This window comes from Ambystoma mexicanum, chromosome 13, assembly GCF_040938575.1.
Source record: "Ambystoma mexicanum isolate Mex_15411 chromosome 13, UKY_AmexF1_1, whole genome shotgun sequence".
Taxonomy (NCBI): Eukaryota; Metazoa; Chordata; class Amphibia; order Caudata; family Ambystomatidae; genus Ambystoma; species Ambystoma mexicanum.
This window is the reverse complement of record NC_090938.1, coordinates 566,117,864-566,145,463: the sequence shown is the minus strand read 5'-3', so window position 1 is coordinate 566,145,463 and position 27,600 is coordinate 566,117,864. Positions and strand designations below refer to the sequence as shown.

Here is a 27,600-nt window from a genome sequence, read left to right as displayed (position 1 = left end):
ACATCGTCGAAAAAGGCGAAAGCGCTATCTGGCCCGGCGGAAATTTCGGCAGTGCCCTCGAATCGTTCAGATCCAAGGCCTTCCCTGCATCCGCAGCAGCGCATGACGACTGGGCATAACAAACATAACGAGGGCTCTACCCCCCAAACGACACACGTCAAAGTTTCCGGAGAGGAAACTTCAACGATTTCCAAGGCCCTTGCAGGCCTGAAAACTACGACTAGACCTCTACCCGAAAAACCGTTCTTCTGGCACCATGGAAGGAATTTCCACTGCCGACCAATCATCGGAGGCTTTGTCTCCCGACGATTCGGTTACTATCCGTAAAAGCATCAGTAGGATCACGCTACTAGCAAGCTATGCTGACGCCCAATGGAACTTGCTCCAGGAAGGCCTCCAAGAGGTCCCTGAACCAGCCAGAGCTAAACTTCTCGCCATTGTTTCAGAGGGGAAACTTGCCAACCAGAATGTGGTGAAGAATACCCAGGACACTGCAGAGACAGCAGGCAGGTCTCTTGCACAGGGTACTCTCCTAAAAAGACACACGTGGCTGCGCACGTCGGGCTTCAGGCCTGAGACCGGGCCTCCCTTATTAAAAAACCCATCGAGGAGACTAACCTCTTCGGGAAAGCGGTGGATGAAGCGTTGGAGACAGCCAAGAAAGACTCTTAAGTCGTTGCACCAGATTTCACAGAAGCCCTCCTCCCAGAAGGGCAATAATTCTCGGCGGTCCTTTCGAGGACAGACCCGCGCCAGTCAGAATAACTAAGGCACGGGTAACTTCAACACAAATCAATCTTCCGGAAGCCCCACCTACTACCCCCCGAGGGGTCAGAAGCGCGGCAAAGGTAGAGGCAGAGGCTCCAATTCCAGAGGAGCCGCAACCTCGGGTCAGAAATGACCACCAAGTTCAGGTCCCTTCCCATGTCTCACCGTTCAGGGGGCGATTAACATCTTTCCTCAAGGCATGGGAGGGTATAACTTCAGACCAGTGAGTCTTAAAGACGGTCGCCCACGGTTACTGCGTGGAATTTGCCCGACCTCCACAGTTCAGACTGCTGCGACCATGTCGCCTTTCACCGGAACATCTGCAGATCCTAATCCAAGAGATGGAAGCGCTGCTGGGAAAGGACGCCATAGAAGCCGTCCCGATTCTTCAGGTAAACAAGGGTATCTATTCAGTGTACTTCCTTGTACCCAAAAAGGATCTCACCATGCGTCCTGTTCTAGACCTGCGCCCAGCGAACAAGTTCATAAAACCCCAGAAGTTTTGCATGGTAACACTGCAGGAGGTGATTCCATTGCTGAAACAGGGGGACTTCATGGCAACATTGTACATGAAACATGCATACTTTCATATTTCAATGTTGCCAGCGCACAGGAAATACCTAAGGTTCTTGATTCAGGACAAACACTACCAGTTCAAGGTACTCCCTTTCGGCATCTCCTCAGCGCCAAGAGTGTTTACCAAAGTCCTGGCAGTGACAGCAGCACACCTGCGCAGACTATCAGTTCCAGTTTACCCTTACCTCGACGACTGACTCATCACGGGGGACTCGACTCGTTCAACGTTTGTTTTTCGAACACCCAAAAAACAGTAGATCTCCTGTTCAGTCTGGGATTTTCTATCAACGAAAATAAATCCAGCTTAGTCCCCAGCCAAGTAAAACAGTTCCTGGGGGCACTAATTCGGACAGAAGACAGTCTGGTCTTCCCTTCCAGCGAGAGGGTTCAGAACATGCTCTCTCCGGTTCCTCAGTATGTAGCCGGTCGGGAGGTGACGGTACGCAAAGCCATGTGTTTGCTAGGAATGATGGTGTCATGCATATACTTGGTTCCCCACGCGCGGCTGCGCATGCGTCTCATGCAAGAGTGGCTCAACAGCCAGTGGTGTCAGGCCAGCGGACAATGGGAAGATCTGTTAGTTGTCTCGCCAGCCCTCATTCTCTTTCTGCAGTGGTGGTCAAGAGAAAACCTCTTGAAGGGGAAGACCTTCACCACCCCTGCAGTGGAAGCCACTCTGACGACAGACGCATCTCTCACAGGGTGGGGGGCTCACCTGCTTCAGCAGAGAGCACACGGAGTGTGGTCCCCTCAAGTAGTGGCCAACCATATAAACTTACTGGAGCTACTAGCAGTGTTCAAAGCCTTGAAATCCTTTCAGGAACAACTGCAAGGGAAGACAGTGCTGATCCTAACCGACAGCACTACAGCAATGTATTACCTGAACAAACAAGGGGGCACTCACTCTCCAGGGCTATCCAAGCTGTCCCAGAACATTTGGATATGGGCTCTTAAACACAGGATGTTTTTGTTGTCCCAGCATGTTCCAGGGGAACTCAATCTTCTGGCAGACGTACCCAGCAGAGATTTTCCTCTGCCAGAAGAATACGAATGGCGACTGCACGAAGACATTGTCTCCAAAGTCTTCGCAGAATGGGGGTTTCCAGAGATCGACCTGTTCGCTACTCGGGACAACGCCCAATGCCAAGATTACGCCTCCAGGTCCCCCCAGAACCGATCCAAGGGGAATGGTCTCTGGATAACTTGGTCGGGGAAATTTGTCTACGCTTGTCCCCCGACTCCCCTTCTCAACAAGATAGTGCACAAGATGCACCAGGAACCAGTTACCATGATACTGGTGGCCCCCCATGTGGGCCCGCCAACCCTGGTTCGCTCACCTGATGGAGATGTCCCTCTCCCCACCAGTCAAGCTGCCCTGCCCGTACAACATGTTGCAGGCCAGGGGGGAGACCCTCCATCCATGCCCACAAACTCTGAATTTAGCAGCCTGGCTCCTGAGGTCATAGAGTTTGGACATCTGCAACTCCCTCAAAGATGCATGGACATACTGTGGGAGGCGAGAAAGCCTAACACACGTTATTGCTATGCCAGCAAATGGAAACGTTTTGTCATCTGGTGCAGTGCCAAAGGCGTGAATCCCATCGATTGCTCGCCTTCACACATTGTGTTGTATCTAACCCATCTGTTGGACTCTGGGTTAGTCTTCAACTCCTTAAAGGTTCATCTGGCTGCCTTGTCAGTTTATACCACATCACAGCAAAAGGTGTTGTGGTGGAAGATACCAGTAATTAAGGCCTTTATGGAAGGGGTTAAGAGGATTTATCCTCCCATCTCTCACCCAGCCCCTGGGTGGGATCTGAATGTGGTTTTGGCCAGGCTCATGGGACCCCCCCTTTGAGCCTATGCATAAAGCAAGTCTGAAAGACCTGACTTATAAGACAGCCTTCCTAGTGGCTATCACTTCTATCAGAAGGGTTAGCGAACTACAGGCTCTATCTGTTTTAGACCCCTTTGTTACAGTCCACAAGGTTAAGGTAGTTCTGCGCACACATCCCAGGTTTGCGCCGAAATTTATTTCGAAGTTCCATGTGAACCAATCAATCGAACTACCCACGTTCTTCCAGAAACCTACTAACATGGCCGAAAGAAGCCTTCACACACTAGATGTGCGCAGGGCAGTCATGTTCTACATGGATAGAACTAAACCACTGAGGAAAACTAAACAATTCTTTGTTTCAGTGGCAGCTGGTAGAGAAGGAGACCCTGTCTCTAAATCGGCAATCACAACAGAAAACCACCTTTCAAAATCTTCACTAAGCAAGCTCAGAAAAGAGCAGGAAAAATGTGGGAGGGGCTACTTAATGGTTTGGTGCCTTGAGGGCCTTTCAAGTGATAAAAAAGGTGAGCACTTCTTCCACAGTGCTCATAACAGGAACAGCCTCAGATGAGAACAGTGATGCAGACCCACTGGCTGAACATTGCAGTTTTGAATTTCAGATGTCTTGAAACCTCATAGAAATACAGCTTGAAGGTTGTAAGTGCTTACATTTTGAGGTTGAAGTTCTGTGAAATAAACAACAACTCTGGAAGTGTATGTTATAATATTTAGGGAATGATTGCATTTGAGCATCAGGTGCTCACGTAACAGGATTTCTTTCTATTTTTCTTTAGTTAGTAAGTGCTTCCATGTTAGTTGAGCAATTGTTTCAATATCTCCACGGCAGAAAACCATCTCTCCATACTGTAAAAATCTTCACCAAGCAAGCTCAGAAAAGAGCTGGAAAAATGTGGGAGGAGCTACTTTCTCAACTCTCATGCTGGACTTCCTTTGCATCTTGTACTCATGGTGGCCCTGAATCGTGCTGTTCCCATCTTCATCTTGTATCCTGGCTTGCAACATTATGTGTTACTACTGACTTCTGCAAATGTATTCGCTCTCCACTCTTGCTTCTCCACTCTTTTTGACTGCTTACTCTCTTTTCTCTCCTCCTTTCCCTTCTCCCTTTTCCCATCTCCTACCCTTACTTTCTTCTATGCACTAACCCTATCAGAATTGTCCCTGGACCTAATATGATAGCAACCTCGTCTGTTTCCTCCATCCTCCCATTACTGTTTTTTTCCTCCCCATCACCACTCCAGCAGTATCTGAAATGTCGTCGGGCCTAGTATGATAGTCGCTTGTTTTGTTCCTCCCCTCCCTTTCTGCACCCCTCTCCCTCACCTTTTGTTTTTCTCCAGCTCTACCAGAAATGTTGTCAGGCCTAGTATGGTGGTCGCCTGTCTGTTCCCATTTCCTTCCCACTCTCCCCCTCCCTTCCTTATCTATGTCTTAGCTCTTGCACTATCTGAAATGTCGTCAGGCCGAGTACGATAGTTAATTTCACATCCTTACTGTTCATGGCCTGTAGGAATGTGGTTGTATTTTCCCTTGTTCCCTCCCTTGCCTTGAAGTGCTTTGAAACACATTGTGTATAGGCGCTATATAAATAAACGATCATATCATAAGGTGGATTGTCAAATGCATCACACTATGTTATGCTCTTGCAAAGAGAGAACTGCCCTTCAAGCCTAGAGCACACTCTACTCGAGGCACTGGGGCATCCATAGCATTCATTGCAAATGTTCCCCTAGAGTCCATTTGCGAAGCAGCAACCTGGAGTTCTGTACACCCCTTTACAAAACACTATTGCCTAGTTCTCCAGCATGGGGTCTGGCATGGATTCACATGCTCATGAATATTCCCCGTCGTCAGGCTGGGAATCCTCGGTAAAGAAAAAACCAGTATCAGTTTCGTTTCTGATCTGTCTTTCGTAGTAATAACCAATCACTGGTCTCTGCGTCATACTGACCACAGCCAATGACTGCCCTCTACCTAAGCACCGCCTCTGGCAGCCATCTTCAGATTTTTACCGCACGTTCATGTGTTGGGATCCTCGTGCTATTGCTCTCGAGCGTTAGTGCTATTTTTCGCGCTTTTTCTCAAAAAACTTCAATTCTTTCGGTCAAAAGAGCCTCAAGCTCCACCGATCCTACATCCGATCAACGGGGACCCGTATCGGATTCGTCTGTGCCCCTCAAGGGTGAAGATTTCGTCGAGCTACACTTCGGAGGACTCCAGAAGCTTCTCAGGCCCGGTCTCGGAGATGGCCCAGGAGAAGGGAAGCTCGACGCCCGGAAAGCTGTTCAGGGTCTGCCCTGGATGCCAGCTGCAGAACGTCTTTAAGGAAGACGAACACTCTTTCTGCCTTTACTGCCTTCATGAGGACAAAACGCACGTGGAGAAGGACTGTGCGTTTTGCGGCAACATGTCGGAACGGACCATGAAGGACCGTCATCAACGTCTCGCCAACTGGCTGGAGGGTAAGAGCCCGTCTGGCGAGAAGAAGATGAAATCCGAGCGGTCTTCTAAGACCTTTGAGGGCGCCCCGGCGACGGGGGCCCAACATAAGGCCAAGCACCGCGAGTCCGCTGGCACCGGGAGCGCCGAACGGTCGGGCTCTACGGGCGCCAGGCAGGGCGCACCCTCCCCGGCACCATCAACCACGAGCCAACGCTCTGGGTCGGGTAAGAGGAAGGCCGAGCACCCGGCGAAGCTCCTGGAGAGGCCCCGGTCGAGCTCTAAGGCAGAGGAGGAGCGTGGCAGTGCCCCCTCCCTCAAGGATAAGGCGGTGAGCGCACCTAAGGTGGTGAAGGCCTTGATCCATCCGACCAAGCCCTCTATCGAAACGGTCGCGGCGGCCCTGGCTCAGCCTGTGGAGGCTGCGCCAGTGGTGGCGACCTCAGGGCCCAGAATCTCCCTGCCTCCTCGGAGGGAGTCTTCTTTTGTGCCCATCGATAGGACCCCCGTGAAACCCTCCGTGGGGAAGAAGAAGGGGGGGCAGGGCGTCGTCGTAGATTCGGCCTCTACCTCAGAAGAGGAGCTGATCGAGGTCTTAAGCCACGGCCTAGGCGTGGAACAAGGCCAGCCCGTCGGAATGGACCCCGACGCGGGTGACGACGACATCGTCGAGGATACCGACGGGGCCCCTGCTCGCCCGTCGGATTCCCCTCTGCCAGCGCCGCGAGACAACTCGGCGGCCATTTTGTTGGCCATACAGTCCTTATGCACTGAGATAAGGACGAGGCTACCGTTACCGACGGAGGAACCTCTCCCGTCGGGGGATCCAGAACCGGGACCTTCTGGTGTTCCCCCTACCAAGAAAAGAAGGATCCATCCTCCACCTCCTTTTCAACCGTCGCGCCCCGTCCAGCCCTCCTCCCCGTCCACCCGAGGGGATGATACGGGGACTGACACGGCAGCGACGGGTACGGACGACGAGGCATACGACGAGGATTTTCTGTCGTCGCCCCCCACCAGGGCTTCTCCGCCCGACGAGATCGGATCTTTCCACTCCATGATCTCCAGGGCTTCCGAGCTTTTCCAACTCTGCCCTGAGGAGAAGAAAAAGGAAGGCTTCCTTTATCAGCGGCGCGAGGCCAAGAGGAAGACGGTCCTCGCAGTGCCTCTGTTGGACGACATTTGGGATGAGGGCCTTTCCCTCCTCAAGAACCCTTCCACTACGCCAGCTAGAAGAGACCGGTACGAGAAAAAGTACCGGGTCCCGGACACGGCCCCCCTATGCCTCCGGGCGCAGCCTACCTCGGACTCCGTCGTCTCCGCGGCAGCCAGGAAGAAAGCGGGGGGGGTGCGGCCTCCACATCGACTTCCCCGCCGGACGGCGAGGGAAAGAAATTGGACGCTATGGGACGTAGAGTCATCTCGTCGGCAGCGACGACGATTAAAGCGGCCAACGCCTTGGCTATCGTGGCCCGCTACGACAGGGAGCTCTGGTACAAGATAGCTCCCCTGCTGGATTTTCTGCCGGACGACAAGAGGGCGGAGGCCCTTGAGATCCTCCAGGAAGGTGAAGTGGCTTCGGACCACGCCATCACCGTGGCGACGGACATCGCCGACACTGGGTTCCGCCAGCTGGGCAACGGCGTTTGCCTTCGACGTCGTGGATGGCTCAAAGCTACGGACTTTCGGCAGAACGTCCAGACCAGAGTCCTGGACATGCCCTTCGACGGGAACAACCTGTTTGGGAAGACAGTGGACGATTCCCTTCAGGCCATCAAGGCGGATACTGAGACGGCCCGGGCCCTTGGAGTCCTGCAGCAACGACGGACGCCCTTTCGGAGCGGCGGAGGCAAGGGCGCCTCCAAAGGTTCCGGCGGCGGTTTCGCTTCCTACCGTCAAGCGGCCCGCTCGTCGTCGCAAGAGGCCTACAGAGGACGAGGCAAGTCTAGCGGACCCCGCCGTCGTCGCCAAGGAGGTCAAGGCGGCAAGGCCGCGTCCAAGCAGGATTGAACCGGCCGTGGGGTCGGGCCCCCACCGAAGCACCCCGGTGGGAGGCCGGCTGGCGGGCTTCGTCAGCGTGTGGGAGTCCATCTCCACCGACCGTTGGGTGCTGGACGCCCTGGCCCGGGGCCACGCGCTCGAGTTTCAAAGAAGGTGCCCGCGCGTCCCCCCCATGGCCAGGAAGGAACTTCACGTCCCTCAACTTCTCCTGGAGTAAATGCTCAGAAAGGGCGCCATCGAACTCGTCCCAAAGAGGCTTCGGGGCTCCGGAGTCTACTCGCGATACTTCCTCGTGAAGAAGAAGACGGGAGGATGGCGCCCCATCCTGGACCTGCGACGGCTGAACAAGTTCATCAAGGCGCAGAAGTTCCGGATGGTCACCCTCCAGCACGTCCTGGGTCAACTGGAGGAAGGAGACTTCCTATCGTCGCTGGATTTGGAGGATGCCTACTTCCACATTCCCATCCTAAAGGGGCACCGGAAATTCCTCAGGTTCGTGGTCCAAGGGCGTCATTACCAGTTCAAAGCCCTTCCCTTCGGACTACGGTCGGCACCCAGGGTATTCACCAAGTGCCTCGCACCGGTGGCGGCGCAGCTGCGCCGCGAGGGGATTCACGTCTACCCCTACCTGGACGACTGGCTCATCCGCGCCAAGACGAAGGAGCTCGCCGTGGTCCACACGGCAAGGACCGTCCAACTCCTCACGGACCTGGGATTCTCCGTGAACTACGCCAAATCCCACCTGGTGCCCGCGCAAGTCGCACTGTTTCTGGGAGCGAGGCTCGACACAGTGTCCCTTCTGGCCTCCCCGTCGGAGGAGAGGACCAGGACCATCTTGGGCAAGGTGCAACGGATGTTGGTGGCCGACGCGGCCAAAGTGAGATCCATCAAGTCCCTCCTCGGGATGATGTCTTCCTGCATCTACCTCATTCCCATGTGCAGGCTCCGGATGCGCCCGTTGCAAGAATTCCTGGATGCGCGCTGGATCCAGACGACGGGCAGCTTCGAGGAAAGGATCAAGCTCGACGAGAGTTTCCGACGAGCGATACGGTGGTGGGGCACCCGCGCGCATCTGACGGCGGGCATGGACTTCCAGACCCCAGCCCACCAGGAGACTGTGACCACGGATGCCTCCCTGGAAGGGTGGGGAGCGCACACCGAAAATCTGCACGCGAGGGGACTCTGGCTCCCGACGGAGAAGTCCCTGCATATCAACGTCCTGGAGCTCCGTGCAGTGTTTTGGGCCCTCAGGTCCTTCCTTCCGTCCCTCAAGGGCAAGGTGGTGAGGATCTTCACCGACAACACCACCACCATGTTTTACATCAGGAAACAGGGCGGAACCAGGTCCCCAGCGCTGTCCAAGGAGGCGCAGGACCTGTGGCATTGGGCCGTCGCCCAAGGGATTTTTCTGGTGCCGTTTCATCTGGCAGGGATAAAAAACACCATCGCCGACTCACTCAGCAGGGAGCTGCGCTCGTGCCACGAGTGGGAACTACGGCAGGATCTGGTGGATCGCCTCTTCCGATGGTGGGGCACACCCCAGATCGACCTGTTCGCGACGGCGACGAACGCCAAGTGCCGGAGGTTCGCCAGCAGGTTTCCCCAGACGAGGAGCATGGGCGATGCTTTCTCGTTCCCCTGGGAGGGCCTGTTCCTCTACGCGTTCCCTCCCTTGCCTCTGCTAATCCGGCTCGTCAACCAGCTCAAGAGGTCACGGTGCAGGATGATCCTCGTCGCACCTGCGTGGCCGAGGCAGATATGGTTCCCGGACCTTCTGGACTTGTCAGCGTCCCCGCCGATCAAGCTGCCGGCGGACGCGGATCTACTCTCCAGGGAAGGAGGCGCCATCCTCCACCACGACCCGAAGTCGCTGAACTTGCAGGCCTGGCTCCTGCAGCGCTAGAGTTTGGAGGATACGACATACCGGCCGATTGCAGAGAGGTTCTTGCAAAGGCCAGGGCGTCCTCGACTCTTAAATGCTACGGACACAAATGGAAGAGGTTCTCTGTCTGGTGCCACGCACAGAAGATTAACCCTCTACGGATTACGGCTCCCCAAGTACTGCCGTACCTGCTGACGCTGGCCAAAGCTGGTTTGGCACACGCGTCCATCAAGATTCATCTTGCTGCGATCTCCCGATACACCAGAACCACGGGGCGGACGTCCTTGTGGTCTCATCGTCTGGTGAAAGAGTTCATGAAGGGACTGTTCAGATCGTTCCCGCCGGTGAAGGCTCCGGCCCCGGCGTGGGAGCTCAACGTGGTGCTGACCAAGCTCATGGGACCTCCGTTCGAGCCTCTGCACTCGGCCCCGTTGAAGTTTCTATCGTGGAAAACAGCTTTTCTTGTGGCCATCACCTCCGCACGACGAGTGGGAGAGATCCAGGCCCTTTCCTGCAAGGCCCCGTACTTGACTTTCCACGACACGAGGGTAGTGCTCAGGACGCACCCCTCCTTCATGCCCAAGGTACCGTCGGACTTCCATCTCAACGAACCCTTGGTGTTACCTGTGTTCTTCCCGTCGCCTTCGTCGCCGGCTGAAAGGACTTTGCACTCGCTGGATGTAGCTAGAGCGCTGAAGTTCTACGTGGACCGCACGAAGGGGTTTCGGAAGACGTCACAACTCTTTGTGAACTTTGGACCTGTCAATCAGGGGAAGGCTCTCTCGAAGGCTTCCATCTCCAGATGGCTCTCCGGCTGTATCATGTACTGTCACCGGTTGGCAAACCGACCGCTGCCTGGCCGTCCGAGAGCCCATTCCACCAGAGCGATCGCAGCTACCACGGCGTTCCTATCTGGTGTGCCCCTGCTGGACATATGCAGGGCTGCTACGTGGAGGTCGACGCACACCTTCACGAAATTCTACTGCGTCGACCGGGATTCCAGGGAGGAGTCCAGGGTCGGCCAAGCAGTGCTGCGCAACCTGTTCGCCTGAGGTGAGCCTGGTGAGGAGGTAAGATGCTTAATGTTGAGTTGATGTGATGCTTAATGTTGAGCCTTTGCCACCTCCCGTGGTTGTGCATGTGTGTACTGCTATGTATTCTTTATTCATGAGCATGTGAATCCATGCCAGACCCCATGCTGGAGAAGGAACAAGTTACTTACCTGTAACTGTTGTTCTCCAGCATGGGTCTGGCATGGATTCACATGCGAACCCTCCCGCCTACCCCTCTGCGGCTCTTCACTTGGTCATACTGCCACTTCACGTGCTTCCAAATCTGAAGATGGCTGCCAGAGGCGGTGCTTAGGTAGAGGGCAGTCATTGGCTGTGGTCAGTATGACGCAGAGACCAGTGATTGGTTATTACTACGAAAGACAGATCAGAAACGAAACTGATACTGTTTTTTTTTTTACCGAGGATTCCCAGCCTGACGACGGGGAATATTCATGAGCATGTGAATCCATGCCAGACCCATGCTGGAGAACAACAGTTACAGGTAAGTAACGTGTTCCTTTCTTAGCAAAAGTAAATGCCAGATGGGTTAATTTGTCGACCACTTCCAGTTTGTTTTTCAAATACCAGGAAAAACTGCACTTCCGTCTGGCTTTACTAAAGATGAAAATGTTAGATTTATTACAACTGATCTTAAGGTCATTATCTAATATATGCTTTAAGAGGGCATTTCAACTTAGCCAAAGTCCTTTCTGGGTTCTATCGGAGATCACCAGATCGTCTGTGTAGGCCAGGTAATGAATCTGCAGTTGACCTAGTCTGGGCGGGACTGCTTTTGCTGTTTTTAATGTATGACCCATGTCAGATATATAAAGGTTACAATGGGCAAACTATCCAGCCTAATGCTAATCTCATTGTTGGAATGAAGTTGAATAATGAATCTTAACAAGGTGTCTGTAAGGCCCCAGTTATTCAGCTTGTTCCAAAGCATGTTCCTATTGACCATGTCAAAGACACTTTATAGGTCAATAAAGGCCATAAAAATTAACCAGATTTTACGTAAAGATTCTTGGTGGAGGAGGGAGAGCAGAAAGCCATTTTGTTGGGGTGACATATTTCTCCAAAAGCCTGATTATAATGTGTCACAACAGTAGCAAGATTGTATCCAATAATGTAGTTACGACCGTATGATGGAGGCAAAAACCTTACCAACCAATATGGCGGTAGTTTGTAGGCTGTTGACGATTGCCCTTCTTCGAGATAGGCACAACAATGTATGCCTTCCATAAAGAGGCGACAATCTCTCTCAGCAAGATATTATGATAAAGCACGGTTAAAAAAGGTGGCTAATAATGTAGCATTCCCTTTCAAGGTAGCGTTAGAAACGCCATATTCGCCTACTCCTTTTGACATTTTGAGCTTTATCCGCTTATAGATGTCTTCCCATGACAACTCTAGGATGTGGGTTTTCCTCTGATTGGGAATGATTATCTTATAATTGCCACCTGGGTCAGAATACAGCTCTCTATAGTGTTCCCTCCAGATAGCCCCAGCTGTTGGGTTTATGAGTGAAACATCATGATTTGCTTCCACTGAATTAATCCATCCCCAAAAACAATGCCCGTTTGTTTAGTAAGATGAAAAGCATTAGGTTGCAATCATCCTCCCAGATGGTGTCTCTGTAGTTATTTATCCAGTTATGCCATTTTTTAAGTGTTTTAATCAATGCTGATACATCATGTGTTGTTCTTTTGAAGACCTTGTACATTCCTTCTTAGAATTATTTTCACCTCCTGTATAATTTAATCAAAACGATAGCATGGGGGTATGAATTTGTGCGGTGTGGGGGGAGTTTGTGGGACTATGTTGATTCTCTAAAAAACTTTGGAAACATGTAAAATCCCCAAATATGCCTCCTCATCAGCGTGACAAAAAAAATTGGTAACATGATGCCGCCAAATAAGGCACCTGCCAGTTTTATCTGTATAGAGACCCTGTTTGCAGAGTGCTCTCTGCCTAGCAAAGGCATTAAAAAAAGTGCCTGCTAGTGCCCTTTGCTCACTATACTTAGATTGCAATAACTTGAATTCAATGCAGTTATCGCGTTGGGCTTGTATTAGTAAAATGTCATCGATTGTTGAGGATTGGTTCATCTACAACACATCTCAATTCGAGTTTCTACGTACTTATAAATGCACCACTCCCCTGGACACCGGTGGCTGGCATGGCTTCCTGCACACAACCGCTACAAATTCGGTCTCGCTGGTCACATAATTGTTCCGCCTACTTACCCCAGACTAGGCCTCGACACCTCTACCATTAGTATGCAGCGAAGACCTACCACAAATTCGGGCCAGCTGGACACAACAAGTCTCTTGCACTCACGCTTTCTCCTGACCTCTCTCAGCATCCATTCACGTGCCTGAATTCGTGGGATGCTTTTTATCAGAGCCCGGCGAGCCCTCAGAAACCTTACAATGGCCAAATGCACATACGCATTCTAATCCTACTCTGTGATCGCCAACACTCTGGACTTTGGTCCCTGAGAGCGTTCTGACCACTAGCGTATTGAGACTATAATAATGATAAAAGGAGCTATATATATGACAATTAAAATATAATACAATACAATTGGTCACTGCTATGCCAGGTTGTACTGAGCATAGGTTTAGACTCTATTTCGCTTTTAAGGCAAAGAGAAGGGCCAATAACTGCATAAGATCACACCATTTTCGTCTCTTCGGATCAGCTCAGCCGCCCCCTTAATTAAATTCAAATTTTTAATGTCATTACTGCAGGTTGAAAGTTAGGTCTCCACCTATGATTGACCGCTCTGCAATTGTATTGGAGACTAGGTCAATTCATTCCAATAGATGTTTTCTATTAGTGCCTTCCCAAGTGATGTAATTCGATTTGATGTATTATGATGTAATATGCAGTTCAACACCAATGATACCATGGTGGGCAACTGCCAGAGGTTTGCACTTTAATCCCAGATCATTTTGAATAGCTGTTATTAGACTTCCAAAGGGTTGCCCTAGCGTGCCCTTCTATGCAGCCTGTATAAAAAGTGAGTAACCATCTAAATATGGGGCCTCGCAAAGCCAGGTCTCCTGTAGAATTAGATAGCCTGTCAACCAAAACCAAGCATCTGAAGCCAAACGACCGCAGGGACCTGCCCCAGGACTGTTGCGACCAGCATTGCCCATGCCAGTCACTGCATTTCTGCCTTCAAATTGATTTAGAAGAACTGAACTCAATACCTTCCTCCTCTGGACTGGTGTTAGAACTGATTTTCTATACTGGTGGACAAATGTATATAAGGCCAACCCATTTTAGTGACATGGACACCTATGGGAGCTGTAGCCAAACCAGTTAAATTCTCAAGAGGTGGTGAGCACACAGTGAAAAGTCAGGGAACACACTTAAACAATCAGTTATAAAAAATACTTATAACACTATGGAAAATGACTACTAGCATGTAATATCAGACTACACTCCATAAAGTGGGGATGGGGCGTCCGATTTTGGAGGAAGAATGGATACAAATCTGGGAGCAGGCTCAGAAAGTTTCGCGGAACGCTATTCTCCAACGTATACAATTTAATATCTAACATAGAGTGTATGTAACCCCCATCAAGTTGCACGCCATGAATAGTGCATTGGGTTGGGACTGCACCAGTTTCGCGACGGGGCCAGTGGGGATGTAGCATATGCTCTGGGGATGTCCAGTTGTGGCATGCTATTGGCAAGCTGTGATTGCAAATATTAACAAATTACTTGGCTCTAGTCTGGAATGATGTCCAAGGGTGTGTTCGTGGGGTTTGCTCCCTGGGGTGAAGCATCAGAAACTACAAAATCACCTAGCCCAGTTTATGCTGGTACTAGCAAAAAGGTGGGTGGCCATAGCCTGGTAGAGACCCCAGGGCCCATTAGTGGTGTATTGGAAGGAGGATGTTCGCAGATGGGGGATGGCGGATTTGGACATGTTAAAGAAAACTAGAGATCCCGAGGAGGAAGAAGGGGTAATGGTGAAATGGGGCCAGCTGTTGGATGAGCTGAGGTTTCCAATGGATTTAAAACCCCCTGAGACAGAGGAACGATGGGTACAATATTAACAAAGAGAGATGGTGGAAGAGGGAGAACTAACAGACGGGGAGATTACTGGGGGGGAGGGAAGGAGGTTGGTGTGTACCTCATTGTATCCTGTTGTGCCTTTTTATAAACCTGTGCTGTTATGTTATGGTCCTGTATACTATGCTGCATTTCCGTATGTATACTGAAACTCGAATAAACAGATGTTTTTAAAAAAGACACTTTCTCTCCCCGTTGCTGCTTCTGGAGAGTCTTCCCTTGCTACTGGGATTGAATTCTGCCATATTCATCCTGTCTTGGAGTATGTTCCTGGGCCAGACTTAGCAGGCAATGGAAGCCTTCAACCCGCATCCTGTGAACCTCCTATGCTAAGGCTTTTGTGAGCCTTGTTATCCCCACTATTCCCTGTCTTTTTGAGTTGCAAGTATAATCCAGTGGTCAAAATACATTCTCTTTACGCACCCCTATCCTCATTAACTTGCATTGGACGTAAAGTTAAAAGTAGACACCTTACCAAGCCAAAGGTGGTGGAGCCTGGGTCAGTAGTCCTCTCCTTTATTCTCTTGGTCCTGGGAACTGATAGTCTACCCCCTCCATAGCTGGAGGACTAATTGGGATCATTTCTACTGTGACTTAAAAAACCTGCTTAATAAAATGACCTGCCTGTAACAGAATGAACTCTAGAAAGGATAGAGTTGGATTTACCAAACATTATTCTTGTGTATTAAGATTTCCCTTAACCGTTTTGTTTCCCCCAACTGTAGCTATTTACAGTGTACATGCTTATGACTGCATGCGTTGCACTCTAAGCTGTCAGGTAACTAACCAATTTGATGTTACCTAACTTTGGTGTATATATGTTTAATAGTGATTTTACTTACCAGTATTGTGCTGATTTTAACTTCTTGCCTGTGTTAATAAGTAGTATTTCAATAGATTGCATTCTCCAGCAGATTCCTCATCGAATAGAAATCCCATCCAGCTCCAGCTGCTCCGAATATTTTGAACAAGGAGCATAGTGTGGCTTGTCGTCATTCGCCTCAGTTATGTCTTCACTTGACTCCAGAGGTCGGTGGTACGTATATCACGTCACCACTTTGCCACACCTCAATTACTTTTTTCTGCACGCTGTTCGGAAGGCAATCCATCAAGGCGGATACTGAGACGGCCCGGGCCCTTGGAGTCCTGCAGCAACGACGGACGCCCTTTCGGAGCGGCGGAGGCAAGGGCGCCTCCAAAGGTTCCGGCGGCGGTTTCGCTTCCTACCGTCAAGCGGCCCGCTCGTCGTCGCAAGAGGCCTACAGAGGACGAGGCAAGTCTAGCGGACCCCGCCGTCGTCGCCAAGGAGGTCAAGGCGGCAAGGCCGCGTCCAAGCAGGATTGAACCGGCCGTGGGGTCGGGCCCCCACCGAAGCACCCCGGTGGGAGGCCGGCTGGCGGGCTTCGTCAGCGTGTGGGAGTCCATCTCCACCGACCGTTGGGTGCTGGACGCCCTGGCCCGGGGCCACGCGCTCGAGTTTCAAAGAAGGTGCCCGCGCGTCCCCCCCGTGGCCAGGAAGGAACTTCACGTCCCTCAACTTCTCCTGGAGTAAATGCTCAGAAAGGGCGCCATCGAACTCGTCCCAAAGAGGCTTCGGGGCTCCGGAGTCTACTCGCGATACTTCCTCGTGAAGAAGAAGACGGGAGGATGGCGCCCCATCCTGGACCTGCGACGGCTGAACAAGTTCATCAAGGCGCAGAAGTTCCGGATGGTCACCCTCCAGCACGTCCTGGGTCAACTGGAGGAAGGAGACTTCCTATCGTCGCTGGATTTGGAGGATGCCTACTTCCACATTCCCATCCTAAAGGGGCACCGGAAATTCCTCAGGTTCGTGGTCCAAGGGCGTCATTACCAGTTCAAAGCCCTTCCCTTCGGACTACGGTCGGCACCCAGGGTATTCACCAAGTGCCTCGCACCGGTGGCGGCGCAGCTGCGCCGCGAGGGGATTCACGTCTACCCCTACCTGGACGACTGGCTCATCCGCGCCAAGACGAAGGAGCTCGCCGTGGTCCACACGGCAAGGACCGTCCAACTCCTCACGGACCTGGGATTCTCCGTGAACTACGCCAAATCCCACCTGGTGCCCGCGCAAGTCGCACTGTTTCTGGGAGCGAGGCTCGACACAGTGTCCCTTCTGGCCTCCCCGTCGGAGGAGAGGACCAGGACCATCTTGGGCAAGGTGCAACGGATGTTGGTGGCCGACGCGGCCAAAGTGAGATCCATCAAGTCCCTCCTCGGGATGATGTCTTCCTGCATCTACCTCATTCCCATGTGCAGGCTCCGGATGCGCCCGTTGCAAGAATTCCTGGATGCGCGCTGGATCCAGACGACGGGCAGCTTCGAGGAAAGGATCAAGCTCGACGAGAGTTTCCGACGAGCGATACGGTGGTGGGGCACCCGCGCGCATCTGACGGCGGGCATGGACTTCCAGACCCCAGCCCACCAGGAGACTGTGACCACGGATGCCTCCCTGGAAGGGTGGGGAGCGCACACCGAAAATCTGCACGCGAGGGGACTCTGGCTCCCGACGGAGAAGTCCCTGCATATCAACGTCCTGGAGCTCCGTGCAGTGTTTTGGGCCCTCAGGTCCTTCCTTCCGTCCCTCAAGGGCAAGGTGGTGAGGATCTTCACCGACAACACCACCACCATGTTTTACATCAGGAAACAGGGCGGAACCAGGTCCCCAGCGCTGTCCAAGGAGGCGCAGGACCTGTGGCATTGGGCCGTCGCCCAAGGGATTTTTCTGGTGCCGTTTCATCTGGCAGGGATAAAAAACACCATCGCCGACTCACTCAGCAGGGAGCTGCGCTCGTGCCACGAGTGGGAACTACGGCAGGATCTGGTGGATCGCCTCTTCCGATGGTGGGGCACACCCCAGATCGACCTGTTCGCGAAGGCGACGAACGCCAAGTGCCGGAGGTTCGCCAGCAGGTTTCCCCAGACGAGGAGCATGGGCGATGCTTTCTCGTTCCCCTGGGAGGGCCTGTTCCTCTACGCGTTCCCTCCCTTGCCTCTGCTAATCCGGCTCGTCAACCAGCTCAAGAGGTCACGGTGCAGGATGATCCTCGTCGCACCTGCGTGGCCGAGGCAGATATGGTTCCCGGACCTTCTGGACTTGTCAGCGTCCCCGCCGATCAAGCTGCCGGCGGACGCGGATCTACTCTCCAGGGAAGGAGGCGCCATCCTCCACCACGACCCGAAGTCGCTGAACTTGCAGGCCTGGCTCCTGCAGCGCTAGAGTTTGGAGGATACGACATACCGGCCGATTGCAGAGAGGTTCTTGCAAAGGCCAGGGCGTCCTCGACTCTTAAATGCTACGGACACAAATGGAAGAGGTTCTCTGTCTGGTGCCACGCACAGAAGATTAACCCTCTACGGATTACGGCTCCCCAAGTACTGCCGTACCTGCTGACGCTGGCCAAAGCTGGTTTGGCACACGCGTCCATCAAGATTCATCTTGCTGCGATCTCCCGATACACCAGAACCACGGGGCGGACGTCCTTGTGGTCTCATCGTCTGGTGAAAGAGTTCATGAAGGGACTGTTCAGATCGTTCCCGCCGGTGAAGGCTCCGGCCCCGGCGTGGGAGCTCAACGTGGTGCTGACCAAGCTCATGGGACCTCCGTTCGAGCCTCTGCACTCGGCCCCGTTGAAGTTTCTATCGTGGAAAACAGCTTTTCTTGTGGCCATCACCTCCGCACGACGAGTGGGAGAGATCCAGGCCCTTTCCTGCAAGGCCCCGTACTTGACTTTCCACGACACGAGGGTAGTGCTCAGGACGCACCCCTCCTTCATGCCCAAGGTACCGTCGGACTTCCATCTCAACGAACCCTTGGTGTTACCTGTGTTCTTCCCGTCGCCTTCGTCGCCGGCTGAAAGGACTTTGCACTCGCTGGATGTAGCTAGAGCGCTGAAGTTCTACGTGGACCGCACGAAGGGGTTTCGGAAGACGTCACAACTCTTTGTGAACTTTGGACCTGTCAATCAGGGGAAGGCTCTCTCGAAGGCTTCCATCTCCAGATGGCTCTCCGGCTGTATCATGTACTGTCACCGGTTGGCAAACCGACCGCTGCCTGGCCGTCCGAGAGCCCATTCCACCAGAGCGATCGCAGCTACCACGGCGTTCCTATCTGGTGTGCCCCTGCTGGACATATGCAGGGCTGCTACGTGGAGGTCGACGCACACCTTCACGAAATTCTACTGCGTCGACCGGGATTCCAGGGAGGAGTCCAGGGTCGGCCAAGCAGTGCTGCGCAACCTGTTCGCCTGAGGTGAGCCTGGTGAGGAGGTAAGATGCTTAATGTTGAGTTGATGTGATGCTTAATGTTGAGCCTTTGCCACCTCCCGTGGTTGTGCATGTGTGTACTGCTATGTATTCTTTATTCATGAGCATGTGAATCCATGCCAGACCCCATGCTGGAGAAGGAACAAGTTACTTACCTGTAACTGTTGTTCTCCAGCATGGGTCTGGCATGGATTCACATGCGAACCCTCCCGCCTACCCCTCTGCGGCTCTTCACTTGGTCATACTGCCACTTCCCGTGCTTCCAAATCTGAAGATGGCTGCCAGAGGCGGTGCTTAGGTAGAGGGCAGTCATTGGCTGTGGTCAGTATGACGCAGAGACCAGTGATTGGTTATTACTACGAAAGACAGATCAGAAACGAAACTGATACTGGTTTTTTTTTTTACCGAGGATTCCCAGCCTGACGACGGGGAATATTCATGAGCATGTGAATCCATGCCAGACCCATGCTGGAGAACAACAGTTACAGGTAAGTAACTTGTTCCTTTCTTAGCAAAAGTAAATGCCAGATGGGTTAATTTGTCGACCACTTCCAGTTTGTTTTTCAAATACCAGGAAAAACTGCACTTCCGTCTGGCTTTACTAAAGATGAAAATGTTAGATTTATTACAACTGATCTTAAGGTCATTATCTAATATATGCTTTAAGAGGGCATTTCAACTTAGCCAAAGTCCTTTCTGGGTTCTATCGGAGATCACCAGATCGTCTGTGTAGGCCAGGTAATGAATCTGCAGTTGACCTAGTCTGGGCGGGACTGCTTTTGCTGTTTTTAATGTATGACCCATGTCAGATATATAAAGGTTACAATGGGCAAACTATCCAGCCTAATGCTAATCTCATTGTTGGAATGAAGTTGAATAATGAATCTTAACAAGGTGTCTGTAAGGCCCCAGTTATTCAGCTTGTTCCAAAGCATGTTCCTATTGACCATGTCAAAGACACTTTATAGGTCAATAAAGGCCATAAAAATTAACCAGATTTTACGTAAAGATTCTTGGTGGAGGAGGGAGAGCAGAAAGCCATTTTGTTGGGGTGTCATATTTCTCCAAAAGCCTGATTATAATGTGTCACAACAGTAGCAAGATTGTATCCAATAATGTAGTTACGACCGTATGATGGAGGCAAAAACCTTACCAACCAATATGGCGGTAGTTTGTAGGCTGTTGACGATTGCCCTTCTTCGAGATAGGCACAACAATGTATGCCTTCCATAAAGAGGCGACAATCTCTCTCAGCAAGATATTATGATAAAGCACGGTTAAAAAAGGTGGCTAATAATGTAGCATTCCCTTTCAAGGTAGCGTTAGAAACGCCATATTCGCCTACTCCTTTTGACATTTTGAGCTTTATCCGCTTATAGATGTCTTCCCATGACAACTCTAGGATGTGGGTTTTCCTCTGATTGGGAATGATTATCTTATAATTGCCACCTGGGTCAGAATACAGCTCTCTATAGTGTTCCCTCCAGATAGCCCCAGCTGTTGGGTTTATGAGTGAAACATCATGATTTGCTTCCACTGAATTAATCCATCCCCAAAAACAATGCCCGTTTGTTTAGTAAGATGAAAAGCATTAGGTTGCAATCATCCTCCCAGATGGTGTCTCTGTAGTTATTTATCCAGTTATGCCATTTTTTAAGTGTTTTAATCAATGCTGATACATCATGTGTTGTTCTTTTGAAGACCTTGTACATTCCTTCTTAGAATTATTTTCACCTCCTGTATAATTTAATCAAAACGATAGCATGGGGGTATGAATTTGTGCGGTGTGGGGGGAGTTTGTGGGACTATGTTGATTCTCTAAAAAACTTTGGAAACATGTAAAATCCCCAAATATGCCTCCTCATCAGCGTGACAAAAAAAATTGGTAACATGATGCCGCCAAATAAGGCACCTGCCAGTTTTATCTGTATAGAGACCCTGTTTGCAGAGTGCTCTCTGCCTAGCAAAGGCATTAAAAAAAGTGCCTGCTAGTGCCCTTTGCTCACTATACTTAGATTGCAATAACTTGAATTCAATGCAGTTATCGCGTTGGGCTTGTATTAGTAAAATGTCATCGATTGTTGAGGATTGGTTCATCTACAACACATCTCAATTCGAGTTTCTACGTACTTATAAATGCACCACTCCCCTGGACACCGGTGGCTGGCATGGCTTCCTGCACACAACCGCTACAAATTCGGTCTCGCTGGTCACATAATTGTTCCGCCTACTTACCCCAGACTAGGCCTCGACACCTCTACCATTAGTATGCAGCGAAGACCTACCACAAATTCGGGCCAGCTGGACACAACAAGTCTCTTGCACTCACGCTTTCTCCTGACCTCTCTCAGCATCCATTCACGTGCCTGAATTCGTGGGATGCTTTTTATCAGAGCCCGGCGAGCCCTCAGAAACCTTACAATGGCCAAATGCACATACGCATTCTAATCCTACTCTGTGATCGCCAACACTCTGGACTTTGGTCCCTGAGAGCGTTCTGACCACTAGCGTATTGAGACTATAATAATGATAAAAGGAGCTATATATATGACAATTAAAATATAATACAATACAATTGGTCACTGCTATGCCAGGTTGTACTGAGCATAGGTTTAGACTCTATTTCGCTTTTAAGGCAAAGAGAAGGGCCAATAACTGCATAAGATCACACCATTTTCGTCTCTTCGGATCAGCTCAGCCGCCCCCTTAATTAAATTCAAATTTTTAATGTCATTACTGCAAGTTGAAAGTTAGGTCTCCACCTATGATTGACCGCTCTGCAATTGTATTGGAGACTAGGTCAATTCATTCCAATAGATGTTTTCTATTAGTGCCTTCCCAAGTGATGTAATTCGATTTGATGTATTATGATGTAATATGCAGTTCAACACCAATGATACCATGGTGGGCAACTGCCAGAGGTTTGCACTTTAATCCCAGATCATTTTGAATAGCTGTTATTAGACTTCCAAAGGGTTGCCCTAGCGTGCCCTTCTATGCAGCCTGTATAAAAAGTGAGTAACCATCTAAATATGGGGCCTCGCAAAGCCAGGTCTCCTGTAGAATTAGATAGCCTGTCAACCAAAACCAAGCATCTGAAGCCAAACGACCGCAGGGACCTGCCCCAGGACTGTTGCGACCAGCATTGCCCATGCCAGTCACTGCATTTCTGCCTTCAAATTGATTTAGAAGAACTGAACTCAATACCTTCCTCCTCTGGACTGGTGTTAGAACTGATTTTCTATACTGGTGGACAAATGTATATAAGGCCAACCCATTTTAGTGACATGGACACCTATGGGAGCTGTAGCCAAACCAGTTAAATTCTCAAGAGGTGGTGAGCACACAGTGAAAAGTCAGGGAACACACTTAAACAATCAGTTATAAAAAATACTTATAACACTATGGAAAATGACTACTAGCATGTAATATCAGACTACACTCCATAAAGTGGGGATGGGGCGTCCGATTTTGGAGGAAGAATGGATACAAATCTGGGAGCAGGCTCAGAAAGTTTCGCGGAACGCTATTCTCCAACGTATACAATTTAATATCTAACATAGAGTGTATGTAACCCCCATCAAGTTGCACGCCATGAATAGTGCATTGGGTTGGGACTGCACCAGTTTCGCGACAGGGCCAGTGGGGATGTAGCATATGCTCTGGGGATGTCCAGTTGTGGCATGCTATTGGCAAGCTGTGATTGCAAATATTAACAAATTACTTGGCTCTAGTCTGGAATGATGTCCAAGGGTGTGTTCGTGGGGTTTGCTCCCTGGGGTGAAGCATCAGAAACTACAAAATCACCTAGCCCAGTTTATGCTGGTACTAGCAAAAAGGTGGGTGGCCATAGCCTGGTAGAGACCCCAGGGCCCATTAGTGGTGTATTGGAAGGAGGATGTTCGCAGATGGGGGATGGCGGATTTGGACATGTTAAAGAAAACTAGAGATCCCGAGGAGGAAGAAGGGGTAATGGTGAAATGGGGCCAGCTGTTGGATGAGCTGAGGTTTCCAATGGATTTAAAACCCCCTGAGACAGAGGAACGATGGGTACAATATTAACAAAGAGAGATGGTGGAAGAGGGAGAACTAACAGACGGGGAGATTACTGGGGGGGAGGGAAGGAGGTTGGTGTGTACCTCATTGTATCCTGTTGTGCCTTTTTATAAACCTGTGCTGTTATGTTATGGTCCTGTATACTATGCTGCATTTCCGTATGTATACTGAAACTCGAATAAACAGATGTTTTTAAAAAAGACACTTTCTCTCCCCGTTGCTGCTTCTGGAGAGTCTTCCCTTGCTACTGGGATTGAATTCTGCCATATTCATCCTGTCTTGGAGTATGTTCCTGGGCCAGACTTAGCAGGCAATGGAAGCCTTCAACCCGCATCCTGTGAACCTCCTATGCTAAGGCTTTTGTGAGCCTTGTTATCCCCACTATTCCCTGTCTTTTTGAGTTGCAAGTATAATCCAGTGGTCAAAATACATTCTCTTTACGCACCCCTATCCTCATTAACTTGCATTGGACGTAAAGTTAAAAGTAGACACCTTACCAAGCCAAAGGTGGTGGAGCCTGGGTCAGTAGTCCTCTCCTTTATTCTCTTGGTCCTGGGAACTGATAGTCTACCCCCTCCATAGCTGGAGGACTAATTGGGATCATTTCTACTGTGACTTAAAAAACCTGCTTAATAAAATGACCTGCCTGTAACAGAATGAACTCTAGAAAGGATAGAGTTGGATTTACCAAACATTATTCTTGTGTATTAAGATTTCCCTTAACCGTTTTGTTTCCCCCAACTGTAGCTATTTACAGTGTACATGCTTATGACTGCATGCGTTGCACTCTAAGCTGTCAGGTAACTAACCAATTTGATGTTACCTAACTTTGGTGTATATATGTTTAATAGTGATTTTACTTACCAGTATTGTGCTGATTTTAACTTCTTGCCTGTGTTAATAAGTAGTATTTCAATAGATTGCATTCTCCAGCAGATTCCTCATCGAATAGAAATCCCATCCAGCTCCAGCTGCTCCGAATATTTTGAACAAGGAGCATAGTGTGGCTTGTCGTCATTCGCCTCAGTTATGTCTTCACTTGACTCCAGAGGTCGGTGGTACGTATATCACGTCACCACTTTGCCACACCTCAATTACTTTTTTCTGCACGCTGTTCGGAAGGCAATCCTTTTCAGTGACTGAAAAGTTCTTTCTTCTGACACTGATTGTTTGGCCCTAAACCCTCCAGTTTCAAACACTGAAAGGAATGCGGCTTGAAGATGTCCATCACGGACCCACACAGTATTTGTGTGTGGTGTCTCGGGGTGGAGTAGGATAACAAACAGTGCGGCTCCTGCCAGAATATGAACCCGAAGGCTATCTGGGAACGATCAGCGAAATTCGATATTGCGTGGCCCCCTTCGAAGTCTCCGGGCTTGGTTTACACCAAGTCTTCAGGCCCAGATACTGAAGGCCCCATGGCCAAGAAGGAGTACAGACAAAGCAAGAAGGTGACAAAAAGGGTCCCACTCGATGAGTGAGTCTCACCATTCATCCTCCCACAAGAAAAAAGAGCCATTGACGCAGACATGACTCTGATTCGTCAGAGGAGCAGGGTAGGTCATTCCTCGTATAGGTGCCCTGAGAGAGAAGTGGAGGGCATTAACAATTCAAATGCTCCAGCTGTTTGAGAAAGCTGTGGCGGGTACAGCTTCGGCCTGGATGCAGTTGCGCCTGGAGGTTTCCGATGCCAAGGCAGCCTTGTCAGGTCATGCACCCTTAAGCTCGACCTTGACGTTTTCAAAGCTGGCCAACGCGCCAGTTACCCTCACTATCTGGGCAGTGCCATCAATGTCAGCTATGGGTCAGCCTTTCATATCGGCTTCGAGGTCGGGATGCCTCTAGTATATAAGGTCGATTTTTGATGAGGACAGTGACATGGTCCCATTTGGAATGGATTTGATGGGAATTGGGGGTGCTGATTTCTTCAAACTGATCTGTTGGCCTTGGCTGAAGGGCTGCACAAGGCAGGATGCAGAGGAACAAGGTGTAATGGGCTGCTTGAACCTCCATCTGTGTTTCCACTTGCCTCCCGGGAAGCATTAGCTGAAGGTGGTACAAGAGTTAATGAGCATAACAAATCTTCAAGAATGCCAATGATCAGTAGAGATCAGCTGCCACAGGGTCTGCATTAAATCAACAGCCATATTCCAAAGCAAGGCATCAATAGAAGACTATCTTGTCTTGCCAGCATATAACTATTAGTCTTGCTCTGTTTATTTGATTCCCTCTCTCCAGAGGACCGTGATGAGTGGCATAACATTTTGTAGCTTATTGCCACGGTTTCAACGCCTCTGTGTTCATGCTAAGAGGCCCTGGTTGCAGTGAACGATTGTTACTGGTTAGTTCCTCTATACTAACTGCAAATTAAGATATGCTGTCACTAAGCACTACAGCACCAGGAACCAGTATGGGAGTTGAATTAACTGCAGCCAGGAACTGTTACCTCCAGAGTCAAGTTGCCATCGTCCTCAAAAGTAGGGTAGGCAGCCAGTGCTGAGTTGCTGGCAGCGGTGCGATTGCCCAACTCCCTGTTTGGGATGGTAGTTCCAGGAACACTGGCAGCCACAGCAAATGGGACCGAAGCTGTAACATGATTATAGAGCTGTTGTATTATTGCTTTTTGATTGACTTAAACTTTAATGAAAAAGTAGTGGTGGGATTATTGTTTTTTGACTTAATTAATGATGAGAAAAAAAAGGACTTTGCCTGCAGATTAATATGTTATCTGCTTTCCAAGTGTATTCCTGGAACTAGGTTTTCATTATAGTCTTTTCTCCTCTCAGGTTATTTACTCTCCAAAGTGGAAGAAAAGGTCGGCTCTCCAGAGCGGCCACTCTCCGACTTGGGTCTCATCAGTTACCGCAGTTACTGGAAAGAAGTTCTACTCCGCTATCTTCATAATTTTCAAGGCAAAGAGATTTCTATTAAAGGTGTGCTCCTGAGCAATATTTTTTATTTACATAAAAAATGTGATGGTGTAATATTGCCAATTCAATGCAGTTTTGCCTGTATTTTTCCATTTGGTCTAGGCTTTACGGGTGAGAAGCTCTAGTGCACAAAAGTGTTATGTATTGTACAGTTTGCCTCGTTAGCGCTATTGTTCATGTGTACACAGTGTCCCAAGGCATCGTGTGATGGTCCGCTTCTCCAGGTTCACCTCTGTTTTGATTGGGCAGTCTTTCTTGATATTCTGACTGCCATTGTTTTTCTTGCGTTGAATATGTCACTGATTGTCTCCTGGATTTCATGGGGTATCTCCTTTTTCGTTATAGAGATCAGCCAGGAGACTGCCGTTAACCCTGTGGATATTGTCAGCACGCTTCAAGCGTTGCAGATGCTCAAGTACTGGAAGGGAAAACATCTGGTCTTAAAGAGACAGGTAAGAACTAGCACAAAGCTAAATCTAGGATTATTTATATAGTACTCCATTTACAGAAATCAAGCAGATTAGGTACCTTTGAAGAAGTGGGAGGCTTTTGTAAAAGGGTACTCTCCGAATAAGATGCATTTTTATTTTGGTTGGTCTTTACATTGGTGTCGCCAATGAGGCCACAGCATCTCTTATTTACTCTTAGTCCTGTACCCTTTCCTCCATACTGCATGGGCATCCCTCGCAACGGAAGGGAGACAGAACCTTTTTCACCAGAAAAAAAAAGTCTTCCCCTTTAAATTGAGAGGCGTGCATTCCTAGGAGCATGCACTCCCCTGACTACGCCCACCGGCGCCACACTTCAGCCTCCTTTTCTACGTTGACAGGAACAGGCCGATTTCACCAGCGCTCCTGGGTTTCGCTCCAGCCATGTAATACCACAAGCTCTTCCCCGGATGCTTTCTTCTGCCTTTTTGTCTTCTTTTATCAGTCCGGTACTCGGTGCTCTGGCGCCACGCTCCTCCCCGGTGCATGTCAACTTCAGCAGGCTTCAGCAGGTGTCCAGCCTGCAAGGGACTCTTCTCTACGTCTAATCCCCACACTCTTTGCCCCCAACCACAAATGGGAAGGTTGTTCCGTGTGTGACACCCTTACACTGCATGCTCTGAAGAACAGGCTAGCTCAGTGGAGGGAGCTCTTCGAGAAGTTGCCTCCAGAGGAGTTGAAGGACTTTGTCAAACATATGTCAAGGCCCAATGTAGGGCCGTTTTCTTCCATCGCACCCCTCAAGGGCGACTCCTTCCCTAGGAAACGCCCGAGCGGGAGGAACCCTTCAGGGTCTCGAACCAGTACTGGTACCAAGGCTAGTTCAACTACCGGCCACCAAGCTGAGGGTTCATTAGATCCTTCCGGAGACAGTGCTGAGGGACCGCAAGGTTCTTTTACCTGCTGTACAGCCAAGGGGCTACGCCCTAGTACTGGCCAGATGTCCGAGGGGGACGCCTACACGCAGCACTACCGGCAATACTGCCAAGAGAAACACGCCTACCAGGCCTGTGCTGAGGTGTAGGCTAGGTCTCATGCTCCGTCACCAAGAGTCTAGGAGGAGGCTGGGCCCAGCAAGCCAAGCACCATGGCTTTGGCAAGTGGCACGCAGCTCGACAAGATGGCCGCCACACCAGACAAAATGGCTGCTCGTTCGATACCGCCCCTGGGAACG

At 50.3% G+C, this 27,600-nt stretch overlaps 1 protein-coding gene across 6 annotated transcripts in view; it reads left to right on the top strand.

Moving 5' to 3' along the window:
* Nucleotides 1-27,600, top strand: part of KAT7 (lysine acetyltransferase 7) — a 1,354,088-nt gene that overhangs the window by 1,305,792 nt on the left and 20,696 nt on the right. For all 6 annotated transcript variants that reach the window (XM_069634368.1, XM_069634370.1, XM_069634373.1 and 3 more), the window contains 2 exons: nt 25,795-25,941; nt 26,284-26,390. In XM_069634368.1, coding sequence (XP_069490469.1) covers nt 25,795-25,941; nt 26,284-26,390 — 254 coding nt within the window. The remainder of the gene's footprint in view (nt 1-25,794; nt 25,942-26,283; nt 26,391-27,600) is intronic.